Source organism: Anopheles marshallii, chromosome X (assembly GCF_943734725.1).
Source record: "Anopheles marshallii chromosome X, idAnoMarsDA_429_01, whole genome shotgun sequence".
NCBI lineage: Eukaryota > Metazoa > Arthropoda > Insecta > Diptera > Culicidae > Anopheles > Anopheles marshallii.
The window spans coordinates 5,004,937-5,031,212 of record NC_071325.1 but is presented as its reverse complement, the minus strand read 5'-3'; the positions used below and the strand labels follow the sequence as shown (position 1 = coordinate 5,031,212).

The 26,276-nt window shown below is 44.9% G+C and overlaps 1 protein-coding gene across 1 annotated transcript; it reads right to left on the bottom strand.

The window, feature by feature from the left end:
- Positions 1 to 20,562: 20,562 nt before the first annotated feature.
- On the bottom strand, positions 20,563 to 21,321 carry LOC128717929 (antigen 5 like allergen Cul n 1-like). Its single transcript, XM_053811608.1, has one exon. It carries the CDS (start codon positions 21,319 to 21,321, stop codon positions 20,563 to 20,565), a length of 759 nt encoding a protein of 252 aa, XP_053667583.1.
- Positions 21,322 to 26,276: the final 4,955 nt, after the last annotated feature.

The following is a 26,276-nucleotide window of genomic DNA, read 5'->3' as shown; positions in this document are numbered from 1 at the left end:
ATCTTCCGCTGGTATTTGTCTAATAGCAAATTGCAATTTACAAAACAGTTGCTAAAACCCCTAAAAAACACTAAATGACTTCAATTTGTTTTCGAAAACAATGACACGACCCACTTTGACAGCTCGCCTTGTTAAACAGTGTCACCAATTGTTAGCTATTTGTTAACATTTCCGATGGTTTTTCTTTGCTTTCGGTGGTGTGAGGTTTTCTTTTATGTTTCCTTTCGCTCTGCTTTTTTTTCGTAAAATCGCTTCTTTAAAATCAGCTCCTTAGTAAGAGGCTAAGTCGACTGTGTCTCAAATACGTCGTACAACTCGTAATTAGCCCTGGTGGGTGTTTTTGTTTTTCGTTGCTGTTCCTCGGACGGAGACAAATTACCTTGGTTGGGTTTATTTTGTTCTTTTTGCCGCTTTTCGTGCATATCATTCCTCGTCCAAGGGTTGCGGTGCGGTTCGCGGGGTATATATATATATGAATTAGCCTCGGTGTGCTCCCCTCGGTCGGCCATTATCACCAGCCGGGACCATTTGCGTCCTTTGCTAATGGCAGCAGCCTTGGTTGCTCCCGGGTGCCATCGGCAATCGCAACTTATCACCTTTCCACTGGTAATGGCGGGTGGTAGCGGAGCCTTTGTTTCTCTCATCCCCGGTTCCCACTCCTTCTTTCGGCCAAAAAAAAAACCCCACCGTCGGTGTCCGGAAACATCAAAACGCATCAATCAAATTAAAAGTTGGTGCGTTTCGTTACGCGCCCTTCGTCGTTATTTCGGCTGTGTGTGTGTGTGTGTGTATGTGTGAAGTCCACCTTCCGGTGTTCCGGATGTGTTCGGTCACCGGACGCCACGCGTTTTTAGCGCGTGCTTTTGTGAGTGTTTGTTTGTTTGTATTTCCGCTTTGGTCGTCTACTTTCCAGGGTCTAGCGGAATACCGACCGCACCGGCACAGTGTTCGGAAGCGAGGTGAGCGAAGAATTAAACGATCGCCTAATCACTGGTGTCCGTTGCGCCGCGAAACCCCCGGCACATTAATGGTAGCCGGGGCAAAACCCCCGGGTGAAAATGACCGAACGAGCACGAGCATTTAAATAGAGATAAGGATCGGAGCGGATACAGCAACATATGCGGCCGGGTTTTCCCCTTTTCCACGTTGTTGCCAACCCTGCGCGCAGGATTAGACGCAGCGGGATGGCACGGTGGCAAACATATTCGGAGCGTAAGCACCTACAAATGGGCAGATTCGGAGCTGATAGCATCAGTGGAAAGCGATGGGTTCGGAGGGACGTCTTGCTGAGGGTGTCTACACGTACATCTTGAGTGTTGGGTATTTGTTGAGCTCTTGATTCGTTATCTAAATGTAACCAGTTTTTCTCTACTATAAATAAATAAGTTCTAAAGGGTTTTTGAGGCTCGTCAAGAGTAGCCTCCAGTACATCACCAGGCTTTATGCAGAATTCCTGGAGACTTGTAATTCTGAGATGTTTAGATTAATGATCTGCTGGATCTCTAAGCCAAACTATCTCGGACATGTAAGAGCTAGTGGGAAATATACATTAGATGTGACACACATCCAGTATTTAATGGACCTCTCTATCGCGTTATCAGTAAAACTGGATTGATGGACACAGGAGTTCCAATATTCCAAAAGCTTTCAAACGCGCTCACTGTGCGTCCACTCCGATTAGTGCAGCTGATTTGACTATTAACTTTACCATCAATCTATCCTTCCCCGAGTGCGGATTGTCCATCTTACTGCCATCCTGTGTTAGCAGGATGCAACCGACCACCGAACACGGCTCTGCATTTGTCTGCGGTTTTACAGGCGGAAAGTCATTTACAACTTTCTGCTTTGCCGCTCGTGCGCGACTCGGTTGATAGATAGGGTGTTAATTCCGTTGCCATAAGCCGGGCAGACGTGTGTGTTACATTTGCTTCACTGTCGGTATACCGCCGGATTCCGCCTTCCGGTGCATGTGCAACGGGCGGGTTGTGCACCGGTGGTACCGAAGTGTTCTTTTCTCGCGAATGGCTCATTAAAAAAACATGACCGGACCGAGCGAGAATTTCCCGGTGTGTGGCTGACGGGAGAGGGGAAGCGTGTTGACCGACCCCGAAAGAAGTCGGCGTGAGCGAGACGGATGGGCACCTGGATGGAGTGGAGGCACCTAATAACCGGAACCGGTAGAATAATGAAAACAATAACGATAATCGTAGATTTCCGGCCACCGATAACGGGCACGGGCCAGCGCAACGCTGAAGGTTAAATGCGACTCCGTGCAGGGGGGGAGGAGTGCACGGACGGGCGACTCCTCGAACGGACATCCATATTTATAGGTTAAGTTGCGCCTTCGACTTCCGTTACGAGCGATTGATGTCATTTTGTGTGTACGTTCGCGCCCGCCTGCAGTGCGCAGGGTTGGTTTGGTAATGGGGAAGTTAATTTAATTAACAACTTAAGGTCTCGTTCACGCTGCGGATTCCTTGCACCGTAGCCGAACGACCGTGGTTAGGTGAGTGCGAATGGGATAGGCATAAAGGTCAAAAATGTGCGTGCACGTACAGCCGTGAACACGGGAACTGCAAGTTTATAGAGCAACGATCGGAATCAGATAGAAATCGGTGAAGGAGCAAGCGAAGCAATTATACTAATTCGCCCGAAGGACGCAATCGACTTCATGCCTCGTACGACACATTCGGCAGGGCGAATTAGCTAAAGGTGATGAGATCCCGCGGATGTTTTGACGACGAAATGGAAATGGGGTTTTGGAACATTGGAGGTGTTAATTTGATGAGGACCAACCCGTACTCTGCCAGCCGCATCGCACTATCTACCGACCGGTTAGACACAAATTAGACACAAAGCCTATTTGTACCGCGGCCAGAACGAATCTGAGTGCGTTTGTCGTGCAGAACAGACCTTAGGGGAAATGTTATGGGCCGAATAGCCGGTTCGATTAATTAGTTGTATCGAATGAACGTTGACCGCTAACTGCTGTCAGCGTTACAGCATATCCTATTGAATATTTCAAGATTGAAGTTTCGCTGCTGATGGGTAGATCGTCAAGGCTAATCTTAGTAAGTGTGATAAAGCTGTACTTACCAATTGTACAAGGCACAGAGATATATTATTCCAACAGAACTGATAAGGTAAGTGCTTCTGTATCCAACTATTTGTCACTATTCATTGTGCTAATCTACATAACGCTGTCATACTTTAACGAGACTTGGTCTGAACTGCCAGAAATGACGTCTAACAGGTTGCATTCCACGTAAAGCAGGATGACTTAACGCCTCTTAACGACTACTTCATGTCATATTTTTTAACAAGCAGTCCGCGTTGGTGATGATAGCACCTGATAATAGACAATTCCACTACTCGACACGCCCTTTCTGTTCGTGGGAGAACACTTTTTAAGGACTAGACACACGCAAATGACTAGAGAATTCGTCTGACAATCAGATTAAGAGTAGTCACCGTAGATATCTGTAGAAGTTAATAGAAGTATATTGATTGCACAGAAGACAGCTCCACTCCAGGTGATGTATTGTCCAAAGCGATGGTTCTACTGAAACTCTAAGCTAAGATGTCTGTGAAGTTGCTAATGCTAAGTGTCGGAGGAGGTGTCTAAGGCGACATATAGATCTTCTTGATACTTTCCTCCTATTTTAGATCATTTAAGAGCCCCTCTATCAGATGCTTTGTACCTCGAAGTTCCTTTGCTTCCAAAAATTCTTGGTAATAGTTCCTGAATCTAAGAGTCTTCTCGTTTTAGAGCTGCAAGGAGTTCAGAAAAGACGTCTGAGTTGTCATCATCAAAACTGTTAGCTAGACTATTATACAGGTGCTATTATTAGGTACTTTCAAAAAAGATATCTTCAATTCAATCAGCAATGATTTTGGTAGATTGAACTGAAGGAGTTATCTCTGTGACCTAGTTCAGAACCCCAGAATCCTGGGACACTAGAACTAATATCACTAGTTCATGCTTCTTCATCACCTCAAAGAGTCTAATTGTGATTGCAATCACTGTTGCCCTCACGTCACTGCCTGTTTGTCTCCACAATCAGGCTCTTTTATAACTTCCCCAGCACATCAGTAAAGCTATCCGGGTTATGGACCAGCAACGCTAGCGTTTACTGATACGAAGCTATCGCACGAAAGCCTGCACCCTTCCCACTCCTTCCCTGCCATACTGTACGCTCCACAGATACCTGGGCACTTTGCAGCCGCGCAACAATATTCCCGCATACTCGCAAAACCGGATCAAGGAAGCGGCAAGACCCCCGGGTTTTACCAATTTATGCATAATCGGAGAGCAAATCTATTTCCAGCAGCTGACAGGTAATTTTGAAACTTTAGCCGCATGCACACCGTCAAGAAGGAATGGAATGCTTGGCATTATCGAAATGGTAGCCGCTCGCCTGCTGCCTTGTCCCTCGTTCTGCCAGTGGCGTCCGGGCGCCGTTCGGTGGCAACGTTCAACCGTGCGAGATAGCAACGCTGCAGCCGGTCTTAAGCGCTACTTCCGGCACACGCTATACGCTGCCACAGTTGAATCTGGCCGCCGCACAACCACATGCATGCATATTAGGCGCACATCCGACAGCACAATCACCACCATTGGTGGAAAACTCAATTTGCCCGGATTCCAATTTGGCGTGTAACTCTCATCTGGATCATCACCATTTACACCTTTTTTTGTCCTCCTCCTACCTCCCACCCCCCCATACCGTATCGTGTGCACATCCCTCCCTGTTTATTGCGTTGCGCTGTCAACGCTGTCACCGTTTTGTGCCGTTGTTTACGTCGTGCGGTTTTGCTGTTTTTACTTCCGGAAGGTGACAATTTCGTAACAAGCTCACAGTAACAGGTGAGGGAAGCGTCGCAAAACTCGGGAAGAATTCTTGGCAGATGGCGGGGCCCACAACCAACAAAAAAGAAAAAAAAACGCGAAAGAAAGAGAAAGATCCCGACAAAGAATGTTAATAGGAAAATGACTTATTCGTTAACAATCTGTCAAGCTGGTGAAGAAAATTGGACGGAATGGACGTGTTTCGGTTGCCTTCGCCTAGTCGCCCTAGCATCGTCCCCGTGCCGTACGCTCGGTAGCCCGGAAAAATCGTTTGATGTGTGCACCCCGCGGAAAACGTCCACCTTCATCGTACCCCTCCTCGCCTCCCCCTCCCTTTAACTTCTCGTTAAATCATTTCCTGATTTTTGGCCAGGATTTTCCCATTGTTCGGGTTTCGGTACATGGTACACCGTGATCGTGCCCGCCCCACCCCCGGGTCCGGTCCACCGAAGCCGCAGCAACTTACTCGCTCTGATAAACAAGATAAACAACCAAACCCACTCAACTGACAGACGCCTTATAATAGCTTAATAGCTTTATTTCCACCCTTCGGAACCCGCTTTTTTGTTTGCCCCCCCACGGCAGGCCGCGTTGAAGGGCTTGGAAGGTTCGTCCGGGTCTCCGGTTCCTTTTCGCCACGAAGTTGGCTTTTATTTTCCATTGCCCGGTTTTCCTCTCGGCCGGCCCACCACCCTCGCACCCGGCCGAAAGTCCCGGGAGGACCACTTCGGTGTGCACTTTTCTGGGGTGGTAAAGTGACACTTGGGAATTGTGAGGACGAGCCAGAAATCATGACACATGAAGAAAACAGATCTCATCCCTGCCTGCCTACAGATCCCTGCCCTGCCATCCGCTTTTTACACGGTTTGGGTGCGGGAGGGGAGGTGAGTAACCTGAAGCCACACCCTGTGTCTTTCTTTATCTTGCTGCTGTGTTGCTTCTTTTTCGTGCCCAAGCACGGCGAACGAACGGAAAAGTGAAAATCGCTGAAAATTGAGCCGAAAATCGGCAGGGAGGGAAATTGCGCATCACCGGCTCATCACCCTCCGGGGTCTTTTTTTTCCCTTCCTCCCTTCCACCCCTCCTCCGCTTTCCAGCCGGGGGTTGCCCCGTGATTTTATTCCCGCTCGGTAGCAGCAGGAGTGGAATGATTACTAGATTATGATGCGTGCATTAACAGATTACCCTATAATTGAGCTCGGAAGCTGGTACCCGAGGGGTTGCACAAGGTGCTTTCTCTGCCCTCGCCCGGAAACCGTCCGGGGTAAGCTTTACCCGCTCACGCTCGGTACGGTGCGCGATCGATACGGGGTTCGGGCGCTACGAGGGATTTCGAGTCTATTAAATCTCGGTCGTTTCGTTCACTTTTATTGGTCGTCTCGATAATGAAATGGGACATCCTTTCTCCCTCGTACGGTCGCGTCTTCGCTCGCTGGGGTGCGCGTTCTGTCTCCCTTCCCGACAGCCGACTCCTTCGGGTGGTGCAAAACATACGCCGGTATGTAGCCGCTTGTTATTACCGCTCCTCAACACACCGAGCGGGGAGGGTGGGTGGTGTGGGTTAGTGGTGGAAATTTTTGGGAGGAAATTTATGTTAACTTCATTTTCGCCGCAATCAATACAACTCGCCGAGTTCCCGGCGACCTCGTACCGTTCCAGCAGGGTTCGGTACCGCACATTTGACCCCGTTGCCTGCTGACGTTCCCTTTACCTTCCCGGGAATGTGTTGGGTTCCGCTTCAATCTGCAACATATTCGTGTTGCGAGCGGAAAAAGCAACGAATTACACCCCTCGGTGCAGGCGAAAGTCAAAAGCTGCCGCAAATTTATCAAAATATGTTAAGTTAATTTTGATGTTTTTACGTTTCATAATGATGGTACCATTACGTACCATTCGGCACCGGAGGGAGCGGCGAGGAACCACTCCAGATGGTCGGATGGTCTCGGCATTACTTTCCGGGCACTCTTCGGCTATTCGGCTGGCAAAAAGGGGTCCCCGGGTGTTCCGTGTGGATAGTTTCCAACCCCTCGGGGGTACGGTAATTGTGGTTTTTGGTGATGTTGTGCTCTTTGGTGCGGTTTTGTCTGTTTGTTTGTTTGTTTATACGATGACGATTAAGTGACTAAGTTGTAATGCAATCATATCATAATGCAAACAAATCTGAAGCATCACGCTCTGAAACAGGCGTTCTGCATCCTTTCTGCATCGAAATAATCGAAATTAGTTCGGTATTTGATGAAACAATAACTGAAATTACAATAAGGAATCATTGAAAATATTCCACTTAATAATAAATGCTTAAACAAATAAGAGCTCTCTAAATTCATTTATTTTATATTTTCTCAGTAGCGAAAACAAGAAGGTTGTTTTCTAGTGGAAATTAAGCTACTCCCAAGAAATGTTCTTTTATTGGTATATTTGAGTTAGCAAAAACTGTGTTTTATTCTAAAATTATAATATAAAAATCACCAAATATTTTTAAATCTTGAAACAAAATAAATTAACTACCATTTTTAATATTAAAGGTAGGATTTGGTCGGGATTTGCATGTAACGTTTAGTAAAACCTACCTAAAGACTCAGTAATAAATGAAAACAAAAATCGTTGAAAAGCTTTGAATAGCACAATAGTAAACTATAAATATTAAAAAAGTCAAGACTAAATTATTCAACATTTGAAAATAATATAAACAAATCTATTATTTATAAGTTTAAACAGATAATTTGTTAAAATCAAATAAACCATACAATGGTGTATATAATTTGACATAAAAAACTTGAAAGGCAATAGTGCAAAAAAAAAGTAACAAGAAAGTAAAGAAAAAAGAGGGTACAATGTTGCAACATAACATAAGAATAATATGAATAAAAATAAGAGCAAGCGAATAAACCATAAACAGCGAATGTTATTTTGCAATGAGAGAGCGAAATTGAAAAAAGAATAAACAAAAAAGATTAAAAAATCGCATGTTATTCGTCAAAAGAGCTGTAATGTGGAAGAATAATAACTTAAAGGAAAATCTTAAAGGGAAAAAAATAACACATAAGCATGTGAGAAGAAAACAGGCTTATTACACTTATAAGTACAAGAATGTTTCTAACACGAAAGATAAAAGAAAGAAATAAACGTTTAGAGATAAAAAAATTAAAACAGACTATAAAAAATATAGATAACTCTAATTGAATTGATCCAAGAAATTGATAACTTCAAATGAAGGGACTTAAAAGAAAGCAAACGAATAGAAAGGAGAAAAAATCGTTTCAAATATTTCTTTTATTCTTAAATAAATGAGAATGAATAAATTAAACCGGATACGCAAAGCGAACTAATCACAAAAGCAAATTATGTCATTAAGGATCCGTTTTGTTCACCTTTTCAGCCCACTCAGCAATGCTGATTTCCGACCTCCTTGCCCGAGGCGTTTTGAGAGATTTAAATTAAATTTAAATTCCACTCAATGGGCGTTGTTACGCAGCGAAGAGAAAAAAAAATAGCTCGGTGAAATAAAAACTGTGCCCACAATTAGCGTCAAGTAAGTTGTCGAGCACCCAAACCTTAAGGAAGCAAACAAAAAAAAAAAGGGCCGAAAGCATGCAGGAAATGAAAGGTACAAGGAAGCAGAACAATGAGTAAGTGATGGCAAATAAAACTGCAACACCTCACCGTTCCCGGACAGACCGGTGGACGTAAGCGTTGCCTAATGCACAAAACGGATTTGTCGGGATTTGGAGTACTGTTACCGATCTGCTGTTGTCTGCTTTTCCCTGTCGGATCGTTGCTGTTGTGCTTGTCCGGGGATCGCCTGATGCCCGACAGGGATTCGAAGCGCCCGAAGAAAGGAATGCTGAAATCTGAAGCCGTCTGAAGGTAAGGCACCACGGGTCGGTTATGGGAACGAGGTAACGCGCGTGGTATCTCGCAGTACAAGGTGACAAATTGAGGTGGTGACAACGGCCGTACGCAACACGGCATCAGCACGAAGGTGCAACACATTTTCGGGACGAATGCCCCGGAGGCATCCCGGATGGGACCGAGCCGGTGGTGTAAGTGCAGCAGCAGCGGCAGCACCCGGGCATATAAATGTAAAAGACATTATGGATTGGTTCGTTTTACTTTTTTGTGTGTTTGGTTCGAAGAAAAGGGAACTAAAATTTCACATCGACGCAATTTTGATTTGTCGAACCGAGCAGCACCAAACCGGTGGTGGTGCCGGCAAAGAAAGGAAGTTTGGTAGACGAGGGACGACTGCACTTTGATCTGCATCGGGAGGTATTGCAATTGAACATTGATGTTTCTTGTTTTTATATTCTTTTTAACCGGAACAGAGCGAGGAAAAAAAAAGCAAGAAAACCCACATTCCATAACGTGTGCATCGAAATTGGAGCAAGGCGAAACTGTTTAGCAAGTACTGATTATCGGACAGAAGACACCAAGCGTGCAAGGTGATGGAAGGGACGGCAGAATGGATGGGAAGGTTCTGTTTGGTGGGATGGCAGAAATTGAAGATGATAGTTTATTTTTAATCCGAAACATTACACGACCGGATGGCTCCGATTGACACAGCCTCGGAAAGGGCCACGGATAACTGTCACTGGATTGGTGACGGGGTGCATTTTGCGCTTAGGCGGTTGTTATTTTAACTTGCCTCATGTTAGGTGGGCACACTGTGTAAAGTCCTTTTTTTGTCATTTCAGTTTTATTTTCCTGATGCACAATTAATATATCTGAGGGTGAGTGCACAATTATTGATCTTTTGTCTGTGTTTGTGTTTTTTTGTTGTTGAGCTAGTGACATTTGTGCGAGACCCCCTGTAGAGTACGCTCTAGTTCTTGATAGCAATTGTAATTGCAATTGAACAACGGTAAAGAGCTTCCAACACTACCTATCGAAGCCTTCACTCAGCGCTATGACAGTGTATTTGTTTTGATTTTGCAACTATCACATTTAAAATTACAGTAGAAGGGTGGACGGATTATCCGTGGGCAGAAAAAAGTGGCAGCTAGTAGAATGGTTTTGAATTTTTAACCGTTTAACTGGGTGGCCCGAGAGGAACATGAGTGTTTTCTATAAAGAGTTTGTCTAGCTAAACTCGTTGGAAAAGGTTCCATTCTGTCAATAAACAATAGCTTTTAATATTAAAAACATATGAGTTCTTTGAACGTTGACATGACGTTCTTAATATTTAGGTTTTGCTGGTCCTGTTATCCGTGGAAATCGATTAACCGGTATGCAGCCGGACCGCACTTGCCCGGATAATCGACGCTCTACTGTATTCGTAATCTATTAGTACTGTCATTTGTCATAATGACTCTTAATAGAGATCATAGACATCATATATCAACAGATCTTTCATTATCAATAGAGAAAGTAAGGCACTTAATGTGAGACTTTAGACAAGAGTTGGTACAAATACAGGAGAAAACAAACATAGGTGTTGGATGAATCTGAATGAGTCTTTGATCTCAGGATCTCTGTTCTGAAGATTCTTTGAAGATTCATGAATGTATGATTATTTGCAGAGTTGACTGATGATTTGAATGGCTCTTCACTAAAGATGACTCTTCTGCACTGAGTTCACTGAGCATCTTCTTTACAGCACCGTAACAGAGTGACTATTAAAACAGGTCGTTAGAAGTTTAACATCTAAAGGCTTACTTAACTCACAAACTGTCACATTTGACAGGTCATTTATAACGCACACCATTACTTTATATTTAGTGGTACAGTGACGCGTTATACTGTTGCTAATTAATTGCGAGTGATGAATGCTGGAAGATGCTCGCACCGGCATACCAAATGAGCTACGCAGCATGTAAATGCAATCGAGATAAAACGGTTTCGCCCCATCCATCTACAGGGGCGCTTTATTGATTTCGCAAATCACGCATAAATCCCGCAGATATGGATTAAAGGTGAGTACTTAGTCCTTTTTGGTACATGTCAAATCACGGCATCGAATTACCCATTTGGCAGATGTTGGACTGTACGCGTGTGCGTGGTGGCTGCAAGCGAAGCACTTTGTTGCACCGATCAATCAACCGGCCGGTTGGAAAGGTTTCGCATGTACCAGCCCCCTCCCCCGCGAGCCGTACCAGCCCGGCATAGAGCGTCCGCCATAAAAGATTGGCACATCAAACCGGGCGCTACCGGGAATTGGCTGTGAAACGGTTTCGGCGTACGCATTGAACGCTGATCGAATGGTATCTGTTTGGATCTGTGCAGTCGGTTGGCTTCCCGCGTTCCCGCTGCCTAATCCAAATTGAGTGATAATTCTTTGTTTCCGCGACGGTTGCCATATACTCTGCCGGGCCTAGAGCCCATATGACGGCCAAGTTATGGGTGGGTTATCAGTCCCAAGGGGGCTGATTCGCTTCCCGGTGGATGGCACGGGGACATCATCATGCACTAACCGCATCAAACAAAGGCTAGCGCTTATTAAATCCCTCGCTCAACCCCGCCCTTGCACATTTCTATCTCGTCCCGGAGCAACACATGCGAGGATGCGATTGTTGACGCCTGGGAATTGTCGGTGGTGAAGTTCGGTACCGAAATTGGTCCTCAATATGTCGCTTCCCAATCGGTGCTGGTCGAACGATCGCCGAAGGGGTCCGTTCGAGTGGGTTTTTTGCGGGATCAAAACAGTGCCATGCGTGAGTGAGTGTCCAAGTGGCACGGTACGGTCGAGTACGCGCAAGGGTCCCGCACCGTTCATTTGCTCGCACAGGGCGCGCTCGCGCTCGTTTGTTCAACCGCCGGTCGAGCGGTACGGTTCGGGCACTCAACCGGCACCCATTGTTCGGGCGGGCAAAATCCTGTAATGTATCAATTACAGCAACAAATAAACATGCAGTAATTATATCAAGTATCGCCATTACGGCCCATCCCCTTCGCATCCGTGTACCGCTTTCCGCTTCCGCTGGTCGTGGCGTGGGAGTGTGCAATGCAGCACCGTACACAACATGCCTTACTTTCATGTGCAACTCAACACACACACACACACGAACCCGGTGCCCGTCGGTTGTTTGATATATTATGACTAGCGGCACTTCATAATTGAATGAATCTTGACACGCGTCTATGCGCCTGCGAGGTAGGCAACACGCCTTCCGTACGCCTTGCCGGATGCGAAGGGGTACGGTATCGCCATCGTCGGCGGGCTCAACGTGGTCTATTAATTTGATCGAATAAAACACCGCCTCCACCCCCTCCCCGTTTTCCTCACTCATTGTTTCCCCTTTACCTACCACTTCTCTTCCCCCACCCCCACCCCCCACAAATAAATCTTTGGCAAAGCGCTGAAAAACCCCCGATCCTTTTCCAGGGTCTTGCTGAGCAATTAGACGTACACCTTCCAGGGCTCTTGTTTTTTGTTTGTTTGTTTGATTGTTTGTGTGTGCCCGAAACGGGGAACGACACGAGATGGGAGTTAAACCCCGGAAGTAGATCCTTAATTAAACCGTACCTGTGCATCGCGAAGCAGCGGCCCGAAGTGGACACACGCTTTCGGAAACTTCTCTGGTTGTTTCCAGCTAGATTTCCATCTCTAGTAGCACTAGACGAGGTGGTAGCGAGTTCCAACTTCCGGTGTTTTTTTTCTGGGGGGAGGGGGTTTGTTTTTTCACCGACCGGACAATTTTCCGGCCGGGTGCAATGGTGGGCAGCCAAAAAATCAAAACTGTAAACACATTTAATCAAATGCCATTGCGGGACACGTGCCGCTCATTACAGGGTTGAATCTGCCCGTGTGTCACCGCTCCACCGTGTGTGGAGGGCGGTAAACATCTTCACCAACTCAGCCCACCCGGCAAGACGCTCGGCGCAAAGGCGTGCATCCGTTCGCTGTGGTGCAATTTCAGCGTCGGCAGGGGCGACAAATCGGGCGAGGGTGCAAATTCCCATTGAATTCCCACAACCTACCACCCGGTGAGCAGCAGTTTAGCGATTCACCAGTGCCACATTTGCCAGTGCGGCGTCACAACAATACAACCAACGGGAGCGGTAGAGCAACAACAAACACACACACACAACGCAGGCAAAGAAAAACGCAATCTGGTACCAACAATCACCGGTAGCGCACCATCTGTCCTTGATTGTTTTTTCCCCCTCGCTCCATTCCAGTGCGACTCCCGCACCGCACCGGATTGACCCCAGGTTGCGATAAAGGGTCGCGCGGGGTCGCTAGTGCTTTGCCAGCAAATGAAGCGTGCTACGACGCCACCCATTCCATTTCCCATTAGTTTGGTGCAATTGAAATAAAAAAAAAAACCAAGAAAACAATCGAAACTCGCACTTTTCCATGCTCGCAACACATCATAATTGATTAGTTTTTCTACCCACAACCGATGTGTCCTTGTCCGAGGACAAGCGAAAATGGAAACGACGGTTCTGTGGTCTGGGGCCTGGCCGAAAGGTCTGCCGCTTTCCGAGTCAATCATTCTGTGCACAATCCAGTCCGAGCCAGCCGAAAACGTAAAGTGCCCTGCAAAACACGCTCGAATTGGGATGAACACATTGTGACAGTTTTATATTATTCTTGTTTGCCAATGTTTAGCTGAAACTGTTGAAAGAGGGGCTATTATTGAGTAGTTTCGTGCTTTCGTGCCCGGTTTGCATTGTAATTCAACCTCAAATGCAAAATGTAAAGCAAAAAAGAATCCAGTTTTGTATTTCCGAATGCATACAATTAGGCGCTTGCTTATGAAGCAGTGATTATTCATTTACTGTAAATATAATACACAATTTGCTTTGATGTGAGTGATCTAAAACATTAATATACACACATATTCATGAGAAAATGTAGACAAACAAGAAATGAAACGATGTTATTTAATAGACGCAACAATTGATATTTTTATACGCCTTTCTTCGGAGTACTGTGAAAATAAATTAAACAAAATTTTTAAATCTGTGTCCGTCGGGACTTCACCCTTAATGGATAAGCATTCAACACGAGTTTTAAAATTCGTGCGAAAAGAACATGAAAAAAATTCCAAGTACATCGGTGTAAAGGTTTACTAAAAATTTTGTATATTCAATGAATAACATTTCGATTAATCGGAACTCAGGTTTATTAAAAGTAATGGAAATTGAATATAATATTGTGAAAAAAACAAAGAAAGATTTTAACGTTGAACTGTGTATGGTGTAATTTTGTTATTTTGTTCATACTGAGTAGCTGAATTACTGATGATGTCGACGCCTAAAGTTAGGCTATACGAAGACGAAATGAGCTACATCAGACCAGCATGAGCTGGTAACGAGTGTGTTGAATTAGCAATCATTTAGATCGTTTTGGAGTTTCCGAAATGGAAAAGGAGTTCACGACTTTCCTCTCTCAAAACTATACACGTTGCATAGTGCCAGGCGCATGGCCACCAACTCACCATGCAGATATATGGAGTCCGACTAGCAGTCATCTGCGGAACTATATCTACATTGCTGCGTATTATCTTTACCGTTCTTTCCAGTCATGAATCGGTATGAATCAGGCAAACAGATTGCTATCAAACATCTTAGAACGCACCAATTGTTAGAATATTTCATTACCCAAGGGTCTGCTGGGTCGTTTAATTTCCTCTCGCCGGCACTCTTTGGCCAACCAAAAAAAAAAACCGCACACATAATGGTACGGAGAAAATTACTTGGAAAACATATATTCCTGCCACGCTTATATCTACAGCTTGAGCAGAAAGCCAAAAACAGGATGCACCGGAACGGGAAGAGAGAGAGAGAGAAAAAAACAACCCTTAAATGATGAGAAATAAAGGACACTTTCTCCCTTTCGCCCCGTACACAACAGGCACGGTTTGTAGGAAATCTTCAAATTAATGATTATAACTTTATCGTTAAATCAAGTATGTTTATCTGGGATCACGCCAGAAGTTAATTTGGTAACGGAACTATGTAAACCCCGCCGCTGCTCACTTGAGCCCTTTGCTCGCACACACACACATACTCACACTGGAGCAGGGTGCGGTTTTGTTGCCGTTTATGTTTTCCTCAAGCGAGCCACAAAAACATTCTAACAAAAATACGAAGCAAACAAAAAAGCATTCCCTTCGCTCGCTTTCTAGCGCTTCCTGGCGTTTCCGTAGCCTATTTTTCCCTTTCGGATTCCCTTTTCATTTATCTCTCAATAGCCGTGTATATGTGTGTGTGTGCATGTGGATTGAAATTAGAGACATAATTTTTTCCGGCTTTATGCTATCTTTGTGTAAGATTTCACTTTTCCCTATGCTAAAGGGGGATGTTATGTTGTGTTCATTGCTTGCCCATCCCTTTTACCGCCACCCCGTTGGGCCCTACCTTCCCCCGGACAAGGGGGAATTGGACAACGGTAACAGCAACAGCAAGAGCGAGCGATGATTTATGTGCGAGTGTGGGGGGCTGGCGTCGGTGGATTTCGACGAGGCAGATCGATCTGCTTCGTCTTGCTGCGCTTATCGCGCATCCCTTCCTGCCAGCACGGGCAAAACGCACCGTTTGGCGTACACGTATGCGGATCGGATAAAGGGTCTGCGCCACCCAAACCCCACCCTCGCAACATACAAAAGAAAGAAGAAAAAAAAAAAAACAGATGCGAAGAGGGAAAATGGGGGAAAACCAGAAAGAAAAACCTGATGCTCGATATAAAAGGCAGACAAGTCGGAAGAAACATAAAAAGGTAATAATAATAAAACACACACACACACACACACTCAACCCGGTCAAAAACGCTCGAAAGAGCAGTCCCGCAGTGCAGCCGCGATGCTTTTGATGAATTAAACAGCAATAACAACAACAAAACAGTCGAAGTCGAAGTCGGTCGAAAAAAAAGGATATCGAAGTAAAATATTTATCCCTCCGTTCGCTTATCTGCTTCTCTTCTCCTCGTTCTTCATCCACTTCCAGCTACCATAAATGTGCATCTTAACGAGTGAGCGGTTTTATGCATTTCGTTGCAATGGAGGGGTTGGCTTTCGGTAGGTAATGGGGGATGAACGGGGCTAACGTAAGTTTTTATCCTGCGCTTTATCGGAACGATATAATCAAAATATTATTCAAATTAGTGTCCTCCACTAGCCTTTCATGGGAGGATAGGGTGGGAGAGGGAGGGTTTACGACGAGGGAAACGGTCAAACGGGAACTAGGCACGGACATCCTTTCGTTCGCGCGCTCGTTGGTTTGTTTTTCTTTCTTTCTTTCTCCGTCTCGTTCACAGGTCGTTTGCTGGGTCGATCCGAGAGCCAACCAAGAGGTGGCAAGTTCTTAAATGGGCGATGGAAATCGTCTTTCGCTTTCATCGCCGGTCGGTCGTTAAGCAGCCGGTACCGGAATGTACGCTGCACTTAATCGGGTGAGCGATCAATTTGGGCCGAAGCCGATCTTTATTTCGTTCGCTCGTTGAAGGGTGATACTTAAACACTCTATTTTTGGGTGGAATATTATCGACGCGTTATTTTCTCTCCGTTCAAAATAGTATAACTTGCAGGCGTCATTCAATACAAATATTTCTCATGGTTGCAATCAAATTAAATTCAACATTGGTGCGTGTTGCCTTAAAGCGAACTTAATTTTTGCAATAAGCACAATTAATTAATGAAAATACGACGCTTTAGAGGAATTGCTACTTCTTTCGTGGAATGCGAACGCCTACAGGTATGCAATTATATCCGTAAATGGTTTGTTAGTCGACGCAGGCTTGGCAGGCTTCCAACAGGAATTATTTTGATTTTGGATGCTTCCTAGCTTCACATACACCAATCAGAAAGATAATAAATGAAATATTTCCATCACGGGTTCGTATTGCATACTTATGGGCGTACCATATACCGACCGATATAGTTTTAATATTGTATTTTTTTAATGAAGTGAAATAACAAAACATATGCATTGATATCCCAAACCTTCATTCACTAACTTTTGCACTTAAAATATATGACCTTGTCGGTTACAAACTGTTGTATATTAGATTTAATATTTTATTATTATTAAAAGCTATTTAACTTTAAATTTATTTAAAATTTCGTAATGAAATTCCGACCGTTCTAAAGTAAAGTAAAAATAGGGAAATTTTCTTGATTTAAAAGCGAATTTCAACAGCTATAATGCTTCAAAACATATACATGTTTAACTAAAATTAAATAACTATTTTAATGAGAAATTATTAAAACGTTACTAACAAGAAAGATTCAAAATGAATATTGCACGTGAATCTAAATCGACCGGTTTAAGTGGAACCATATTGATTGAAACATTATACAGCATTGGCTTCAACAGCGATTCGACCCTCGCCCAACTTGTACACCTAAATCTATGCAACCGAAATCAGGGCGCAATTAAATGTATAATAATTACATAGTTTTAGGCGCTGTGTACCTCAATTGTATCACATTCGTGGTATGTGCGAGTAATTTGATGTTATAGAATTTTTATATCTGTTCTGCATGCTTTTTTGGTGCCTAGTAGCCGTTTAACGTAATTAAATTAAATTACTGTGCATTAAAATGATGCAGTTTCCCTTCAATCAGACATAATTTCGGATCCAAATTTTCATCACAAACTGTTACATTTGTTTTTTTTTTAATTTAATTTCTTTCTAGTAGTGTGAACAACCCTGCCGGAGGCCAAAGGATCATGCCGATCATGGTGTGCAAAAAAGCATAATAATAATACACATCGCTCACGGGTTAAACGTTCGATCAAGCGGATGCGAAGGGTTGTGTGGTGCCGGTGGTGACACAATCATACGAACATAAACACAACCAAACAAAATCGGCACCGCAGCAGCCGTATGCTATGCGATGTTTCTTCCCCAACCCCCGAAGGCGAATGGCATTGTGTGGCGTAATTACATTACGGGCGGTCTTTAGGACCTCCCGTCAGAGGTTCCGCCTGGTCCAGGAAAAAATACATTAGGGATCCCGGTGGTCTTGGTTTTGTGCTGCCGCAACACGAAACCTGTACCGGAACATTTCCTGCCAGTGATACCTACCCTAACCGGGGTTACGGGCGGGAGGTGAGGTGTGTGGCAAAAATTACAAACTTTCTCGCGCGCAACTACTGCCTAAAGCCGAACCGGTAACTTGAAGCGTTTCCTAGCCCTCCGGGGTCGCTGTTGGGCAGCTTCCAACAGCCCGGCAGGGAGGTCACACCGACATCCGATTGTTGCCAGGCCGGGGAGAAAAATCGATTGTGTATCGCGTCGGAAGAAGGATATGGCAGATATTTGACCTTCGAGATCGGTGCTGGTTAAAGTTGTCCTCGGGCTGTTTGGTTGTGTTGCTTTTTTTTGTTGTTGCACTCGCTCTCTAGCATGTGAGAACATAATCGGCTTTTCGCTTGTGTCGTGTAAAAAGGGTGTATATAAATGTGAGTGTGAGTTTGTGGATGTTCAAAGGTCACAGGAGACAGCTAATGTAGGCTGATTGTTGTCAATTGGTAGATAATTGTACCGACTGACATTACATTACATAGCAGTCAGGCGCGAATATGATGATTTCAATATTTTCAAGTGTTAACTTATCAGCAGTTCAGCATTTATCATCCATTTGTATTATTTGTGTGAAAATATCTTCCTTTTGAGTGTACTAGAAGAGTTTTGCTAAGTTTCCAACTATTCGGAAAGTAATACGATAGTTTAGTGATGTGAATTGCATAACTTTAGGGGAATAATTATGGAAAATGGTTATAATGCCGCATGAGATGCTTTAAAATGAGCACAATTCATCTAATAAATAATAATCTAATAAAACTACTTTAAAATCAACCATGTGCAATAGACATTACAATTTTAGCCAGTTCAAATTAATTAGAGCTTCCATTTATGACCACTACCAACGAAAACCAAAAATAAAATTAAACAATTCCAATTCTTCGTACTTTCGATACCATGCGGTAGAGATCCCCCCCAGTACACAGGCAAAAGCCTGTGCAATTCTACAACAGTAATAACACATCATCTTTCCGGAAAACTAAAACCCACACAGTTCAACCAATACCTGTTTGCAGCGAAAATTAAGCGAACAATTACCGTACAGGCCAGCGCATTGAAATGCTAGACACAATCAATCGAAATGCTTCACATGATCCGCATGTCACGTCAGCCATGAAGTAACGGAATACGCAGAAGAATGAAACAAATAAAGCCGTGTGCATTCAACCACAATCGAGCCGCACAATTGGGCTAAGCTCGAGTTTCCCAAGCCGTCGGTAGCGACGTGGCTTCCTATTGTGTAGTAAAATTCTGCTTAATGGACAGGCGAATCCTTTCGCCCGTAATGGACCACTTTACGCACAGCTGTTGGGCAAAACGCTTTAATGCGGGACGCAACCGTCGTGCGTTGCAGGTTTTTGGGGTGTGTGCGCATGTCCCGTCCGTGTTGGACGGTAAAGTTTGTTTTCCATCGGGCAGGGTTCGTTGGCAGGGAAAAGCGAATGCACCCCTGTGGAAGCTGCCGGCACGGAAAGCTACGCCAGCAAGCATGGAAAAGTTACGGAGCTTGGTGTGTTGGTGCTTCACGAAACGCTTTTCTGATAGGAGTACAGTGAAGGCTGATGTGTTGGGAAAATAATAAAAATATTAGTGAAGATAGAGTGCAATGTACATGATGTATTTTAAAATAAAAATACCCTTTAAATGAATAGAACTCTCAAACCAATAAAACCTGTTCAATTGTAGCCTAAAGTTGTTACGGGCGGCATTAAATATTACGGGGGATATTGAAACGTTGCATGCAATATGGTAATATTACTTCAATATTCACTGGATACACATTGTAGATCAATTTTTCTTTTTTGTGATAATTTTACAACCAAAACTAGCTCAAAATAATATAAAATCATAGCACTTTTACTAATTTCTTTAGAAATTCTTCATCAAACATAATCAGAAGCACATTGTTGCATGCATCACTTGCACACAACCCGACTGAAAGCCCAAAACAATTGGCTGAAGCTTGCGAGGAAAGTTTTGCACCCATAAAATGGCTGCGTACGTTAAGCTGTGATATAAGCTCCGGTTACGTACGCAGCCACGGAGCAATATTGAATTTAAAGGTTAACGCTCGAAAAAAAAAGCCCATACTAATTCGAACAGTTATCGGACATGGTTTTAGCATATATTACAGGTAATTTATTTACCGTACAAAAAGAACGGAACGAACACACTGCGCGAACCAGTTCACCTCGAAAATGGCGGAAAAAAGGTGTATAATATGGTTTTATTTTTAGCACACCCGGTTCGTATTAGCCTAGCCCTGTATAGAAGAAGGTTAAAATCTAGTCGAATACCTGTCAGTTGATCGCACGAACACATTGGCCAGCCGTGGCAGTTGTTTGATGAATGAATGAGTGGACGCGCCCGCCTGGTACGTGTATGCATACACGTCACGAGCGAATTGATTCTTGATGACTACTACAAACACTTTACGCTGCTGCTGGGGGGGTTTAAAGCACGCATACAGGTATCGATTGTGTTGATTGAAGATGAGCGTGTGTGGCAACTGACAGTCACACCTGATAAGAACGCTAGGCTTCACACGGTGCAAAGCTCGCTTTTCCTGCAGAGATCGTGGTGTGCTGGGAGTTGCAAAATTAGCATCTTAACCTGCTCGTTCGTGACTGGCAAACCTTTCATTATCTCGTCCGTCGATCGTGTGTGCGCGTGCGTGTTTGTGTGTGCCGCAGCGGTGAATGAAGATCCAGAAGGTAGAGCAGTGCGCCTGATCGGTATTCTAGAGGCAGAGCCCGGGATAGACGTCGCTCCGGCCATTCTTGCATCCCGCCGCAACCGGTCCCTTCGTGTACGACCGGTCGCCGATCACGTTCGAGTAGCCATAGTTGCACACGAGATAGTCGTTCGTCCAGACGTAGCCGTTGTAGAACTCCCAGGTCGCCATCCCGCACGCCATCTTTACCGCCCGATCGTTCACAATCTGCGTGAAGTGTGCAAACTCCGGACCGACGTAGTTGGTCGGATACTGGTCGACGAACGTCGTCGCGAGCGGGTACTCATTGTACCAGTGGTCGATGATGTACTGGAACACGTACTCCTTGGTCAGGTTCAGCCCAAAGTGCCGGATGATGGCGATGTTCTGGCCGGCCCGCGGGAAGGTGTACGTGTTGCGGCAGTGGTCGTGTGCGTACACGCACGACCGGGCATTCAGCTCGGCAAGGTACTGCAGCTCATCGTCCCAGTAGAGTTGCGGCATGCTGTAGGCCTGCTCGAAGCCGGGCAGTGTCCCGACGGCTAGCCGCTGGCGTTGCTGGTTGTGCTGATGCAGGATCATTCTCTTCCGCTCCGTGGTCATCGGTACGATCTGTGGCTTCATACCCTGGCAGCTCTTGCCGAACGGCACCTCCGAGTAGCAGCCGACGTGTGCGTCACCCGACGGGCACAGGCTCCGCAAGCAGTAGTAATTCCCGAGACATGGTGGCACCAGCAGAAACAGCACGCACAACACCGCCGCAGCCGTCAGTGACGTCGAAGTCATCGCTAACTCTACCGACCGGCCTAAAGAACACGGACACTGCGACAAGCTTCGAGTGCCGGCAGCAACTGAGCAGGCGGACGGTTCGAACAGCGTCCAGAACGGATGCGCGATTCAACGGTCCAACAGTGTTGGTGGGGAGTTATGGACGATTTCGGTGTATCGCACACCGCTGACCAATTGACACACGAGACACAAAAACCGGATCTAAAGACCACAAGACCAGATCACCACCAGAAGGTACGCCAAATTTCTTCCCGAACCCTTTGCTACCTGCAGGAACCTGTGCAGAACATCTTCGAAAAATTCAAAGAAAGCAACGAATAAAAAAAAAACGAAACCCCCTTAAAGAAAGGGTCAACAATGGTGAGGAAGAATGGGCGCGCATGGACACGACGTGATAACGAAAGATGGCAAGCGTATCGACGCTAGGAAACCAACACCAACCAAGGGCAATTGACTGGAAGGGGGGGGGAAACCGGTTCTTCGTCTGTGAACTTACCACCGTAGCAAGCAGCGTTAAGCGAAGTTGATGAATTAACGGCGGCCGACCGGTGACCGGTTAGTCATCGGCTCTCACCGTGCTGGGGGACGCTGTCGAAACATCCCAAAACTTGTCACATAATGCTAATCGCGGACGAGAGCGATGTAACTGTATCGTGAAAGTAATGCGACGAGATGTGCTTGGTCGAGGGCCAAGGTCAGGTGTGCCACGGTCGGAACATTCGGGTTTCCCTAACCTCCGCCGAATCAGCTGGCAACTGGTGTTGCGTGGTGTTGGCACACCTGCACACCTGTTACCAGACAGCTGTGGGAAAGGAAGAAAGGGGTGCGGAAAGCGGGGCGAAGAACAGGTGATATTCGTATTCTAGTTTTATTGGCATCCAAATGGTGGATGGGTGGTGCAGACAACAGGATGTATCGATGAAAGAACATGTAAATGTTCTTCTTTGGTGTGGTCCGGTTAAACGTGGACGAAGGTGATGCTTTCTGGAGGATGGGAGGATAGGAAGCTATGGTGAAATGAGATAGAATTTAAATCATATTCCATTAGGAATCTCGGCTATGTAATTTCTATTTTAAGTTGGTAGATTCAAAAGAAGGGACAGGTTCCTTGTGCTGGTGACTTTAGTAGACGTAGAACTCCCATAGAAGACTCCTATAGAAGTAAGAGTCTAGATAATCTTCAAATATCCCTGTGAGTCACAACTAATAACTAGGAGTGTACTTCAGAATGCAGAACTTCGACATCAGTAAAGAGGTACAGTATCAGTAAATAGTCAGTAAATAGGAAAGACACTAAGATTTCTATCTCCTTGGATCTTCAAGAAGTACCTGACGTAAAACAAGTCTAGCGAGTCAGTATTAATCAGATGTTGCTAAGCAGTTAGTTGCGTCAAAGCGTAGGTAAAGAAGAATTAGAAACCACCGAGAGTCACAGGAGGCGAGTTCGTCTGGTTTGTAAAAGCGATCCTGAGTATAGACGTAATTAGTGAGAACTTTTTGTCACCTCAACTCATCTGCCACAGGATGCATACATCTAAATCACCATGCCTCATCTCTTACATCATATCATACAACTTGAGGTTTCATTGACACTTGCCGAACTGTGTACATTTATGAATGGACCCTCCCGCTGTGACGACAATTTCAAGTCTTCAAATTCGTTACGCTGACATTTTCAACAGTTGTTTACTTTAGCTTTTTTTTTGCTGTTGCTGTTGACTAGACAACAAAATCACACAGCAACGACCATGCTGTGTGGGAACGTAGTGCACATCTGGAGATGGGTTGTTGGATGGTATTTGCCTGAGTTGACCGATCGTTTCAATCGATCGGTTAGCGAAAAGGGTAATGAACCTCCCCGCAGACTTCATTGGTACCGTGTGCTACGCGTTGGCAGTGGTGTTGCGGAGAACCTTTTAGTGCTTTATTCTATTTATTGTTTTATATTCTACTTTGTACTGTAGCTGAGAAAGGTAAACGGACCGCATACTCCTGTTCTAGCCTCCTCGTGGATGGCTTGTTGTCAGTCGGGCAATAGAATCTCGGTACCTCTGTCTGATAAATGGTAGGCAAACAGGCACGGTCGTGTTTGCCATTCCAATGATCTTCTATCACTGGTCCATTGCTAGCCGTGTTGATACGTCCACGAGGCTCCACACTTGAATGTGAATCGCTGTGATAAGACTTTGAAGTTGACAGAAGAAGCGGTTGGTGGCAGTGTAATTGAAATTTTAGCACGACATTGTAAAGTAAAGCTCAGTTTTGGTGGCACATCTCCCCTATTTGTTGGAATTACTCACAATCTAGGGGAAGATGCTGGGGAAAAACAACATTTGCAGGGTTTTCCAAAAAACGTCACGCACGCTAAATGATTCTCACGAAAGAGTACGGTATTTGCTAATCTTAAATGGAAGCAAATTTACTGTTCAACCAACCAGAACACACAGATCGTAAACAAAACTCGCAAAGCATGTGTGACAAAGCACGAACGGCAAACCAAAAATACGCCTGTACAGGGTTGGCAATGTCGCTCGTACTGTGTGGCAGAAAGCAAAAGAAGTGTTTATACTTTATGCCCCATCAGCACCGCAATCGATTAATTACTCCCTCGTAAGCGCATGCAGCGTCTCACGCATGACAGTTGGACTGCGTTTGCGGCTGCGTAGTACTACTGGGGCTCTTACGAACCACAGCACGAAACAGTGCACTCACTGCTCGCGCTGGCGATGCGAAATCTAGCCACAAAACACTCCGTACCGAAGACCGTGGATTGCCGGCCGGGCCGACCGCACCATCACGAATGATTGATGAGCGGGAACATTTTTGCTCATTAGTGCGGGAATAAATGGGCTGACAGTGGTAGTTTGTCATTTTTCGGGATCACCCAGGGATCGCGTTTCTGGCCATTCGCCCTACCGTTTAGATCGTTGCAAATCGGGCTCCTAATTTAAGGTTGGTGTGAAAAACCGTGGTCTGTGTGCTCACCAGAAACCGTACAAAATGCCGATCTCCACACCCCGATGGAACGGAAATGGTTGACTTGGCAGATCCAAGTGTCGTTTAGGCTAATGTAATCCTAATTCATGATGAATGATTTGTGCGTGTGGTAAGAGCATGCAGAATGGCGGCCCCGGTTTCGCAGTGTTTGCTATTAATTGCGGGTTATTCCAGACCTGTCAAATTTGTAGCTCATCCGAAGAATAGTAGTAATTCGAGTAACTGCTAATGACTGGATTGAATTTTATACATTTATGCTGTGTGGTGCAAAAAATTATGTTGATGGCCTCTAAGATCAACTAGTAAAATTTAACTCCTTTTTTGACACGACAGTCTTTAGTGATCTAGAGTTACTTCAATAAGCTGTTGTGGTGTTTCGCGCTTGTGTACACTATAGAGATTATTAGCAGCGCCCTACAACAGTCTTGCTGGTGTAGAGTTTTGATATCAGGATGATGGCGGTACAGTGCCCATCATCATTTTAGCAGCGATCGTGATGGCGGATAAGAACTAGAAGGCATAAATAGGGCTGAAAAACGTGCTTTTGGTCTCTTAAACTGCAAAACTTTAAATAAACGCACTAGTTTTGCTGATGTTTCGAAATTGAAACAGCGCAGAATAATAATTATATTTACTACGGGACGCCACAAAGCTGTTCTTGACTTTAGTGTAGTAGCTGAAACTAGCTAGTCTGACACAAAGATCTACTTGATCCAGTTGAGATGTTGATCAACATTGATTTGCATCAAACCCTATTTGACAAACCCTGATACAAGTACATTAAGTATTTGACAGATCGTTTACACTTCACGAGTTGAGCACTTAAACCGTTTGTGCGCTCAAAATCAGCGCTTTAGTAGTCGAGGGTAAGGCAAATAAAAAAGTATTATGGTTATGTTTAAGATTAGAATACCTTATATGGGAAAAAACGCTAAAAATTTCACTCTTGTAGATCGAAAATCTCCCAAACACATGATCTGAAGCCCGATGATCGCCGTCAGGTTTGGAATGGCAACAAATGATCTATCGAGAGGCACGCACTGTCCTTAATTTACTTTCAAACGAATGCCGCCTGGAAGCGGCCTACGGTCGTGGTGGGACCGCGGTAAAGACGTTGTCAGAAGATTGATAGATGGAGATGTATGGTGAGGCGTACCAGGGCGTAACACGCCCAGCCGACCGAATAGATGCGGCAGCTCCGGTGGCAATAGGGCGGGCGGCCAGTCAACGATGATGAGGTGACACATCCGAGAGCTAATTTTAATTAAGCGAAAACAAATTACGCATTCCCGGGGACTGCCCCATTCCTACTGCAAAGTTGACAGTGGGATAGTGATGTTGGACAAAAAATTGAAAATTTTTAGAAAATATATTATTTTTTTTTGTCTTATTAGCTAAAATCAATTAACGTTAAATAATTAAATATGGTTTTATCATTTGAATAATTTTCGTTTAGGCAATATTTTCACTCTGCGGTCTGCAAGTTAGCCTAATTGTCTTACGCATCCCAAAAATCCACCTTAAACACGCAGATCTAGATCTTACCCATAGTGACGCGAAGTCATTTCCGAAACATGTGTTGCGGGGCCGAAAAAATTTCTTTCCATTTCTTCCCATCCAGCGGCGGCATGTTCCTTCTGCCATCCAATCATGCGTTGCCTCTTTTTGCGGCTCCTTCGTTCCCATCGCCGTGCACCGTCCACTTGCCGTTCCAGCCCAGGGCACAATCACTGCCACGGATCCGGCGGTTTGCGTGAGCGAGCGTCTTGTGATTTATGTGATTTATTACAACCATTGTAAATAGCTGATTATCCTGGTTTTGGCTTCTTTTTTTTTTTGTTGGATGTGCTGCCTCGCTGCTGATCGAGTACAACTCGGTGCGGGAATAGGTAGCGTCCAAAGGGAGTAAAATATTTATAAGCTGTGCGGGGTTTGGTCGATGGATGGGAAAAGCA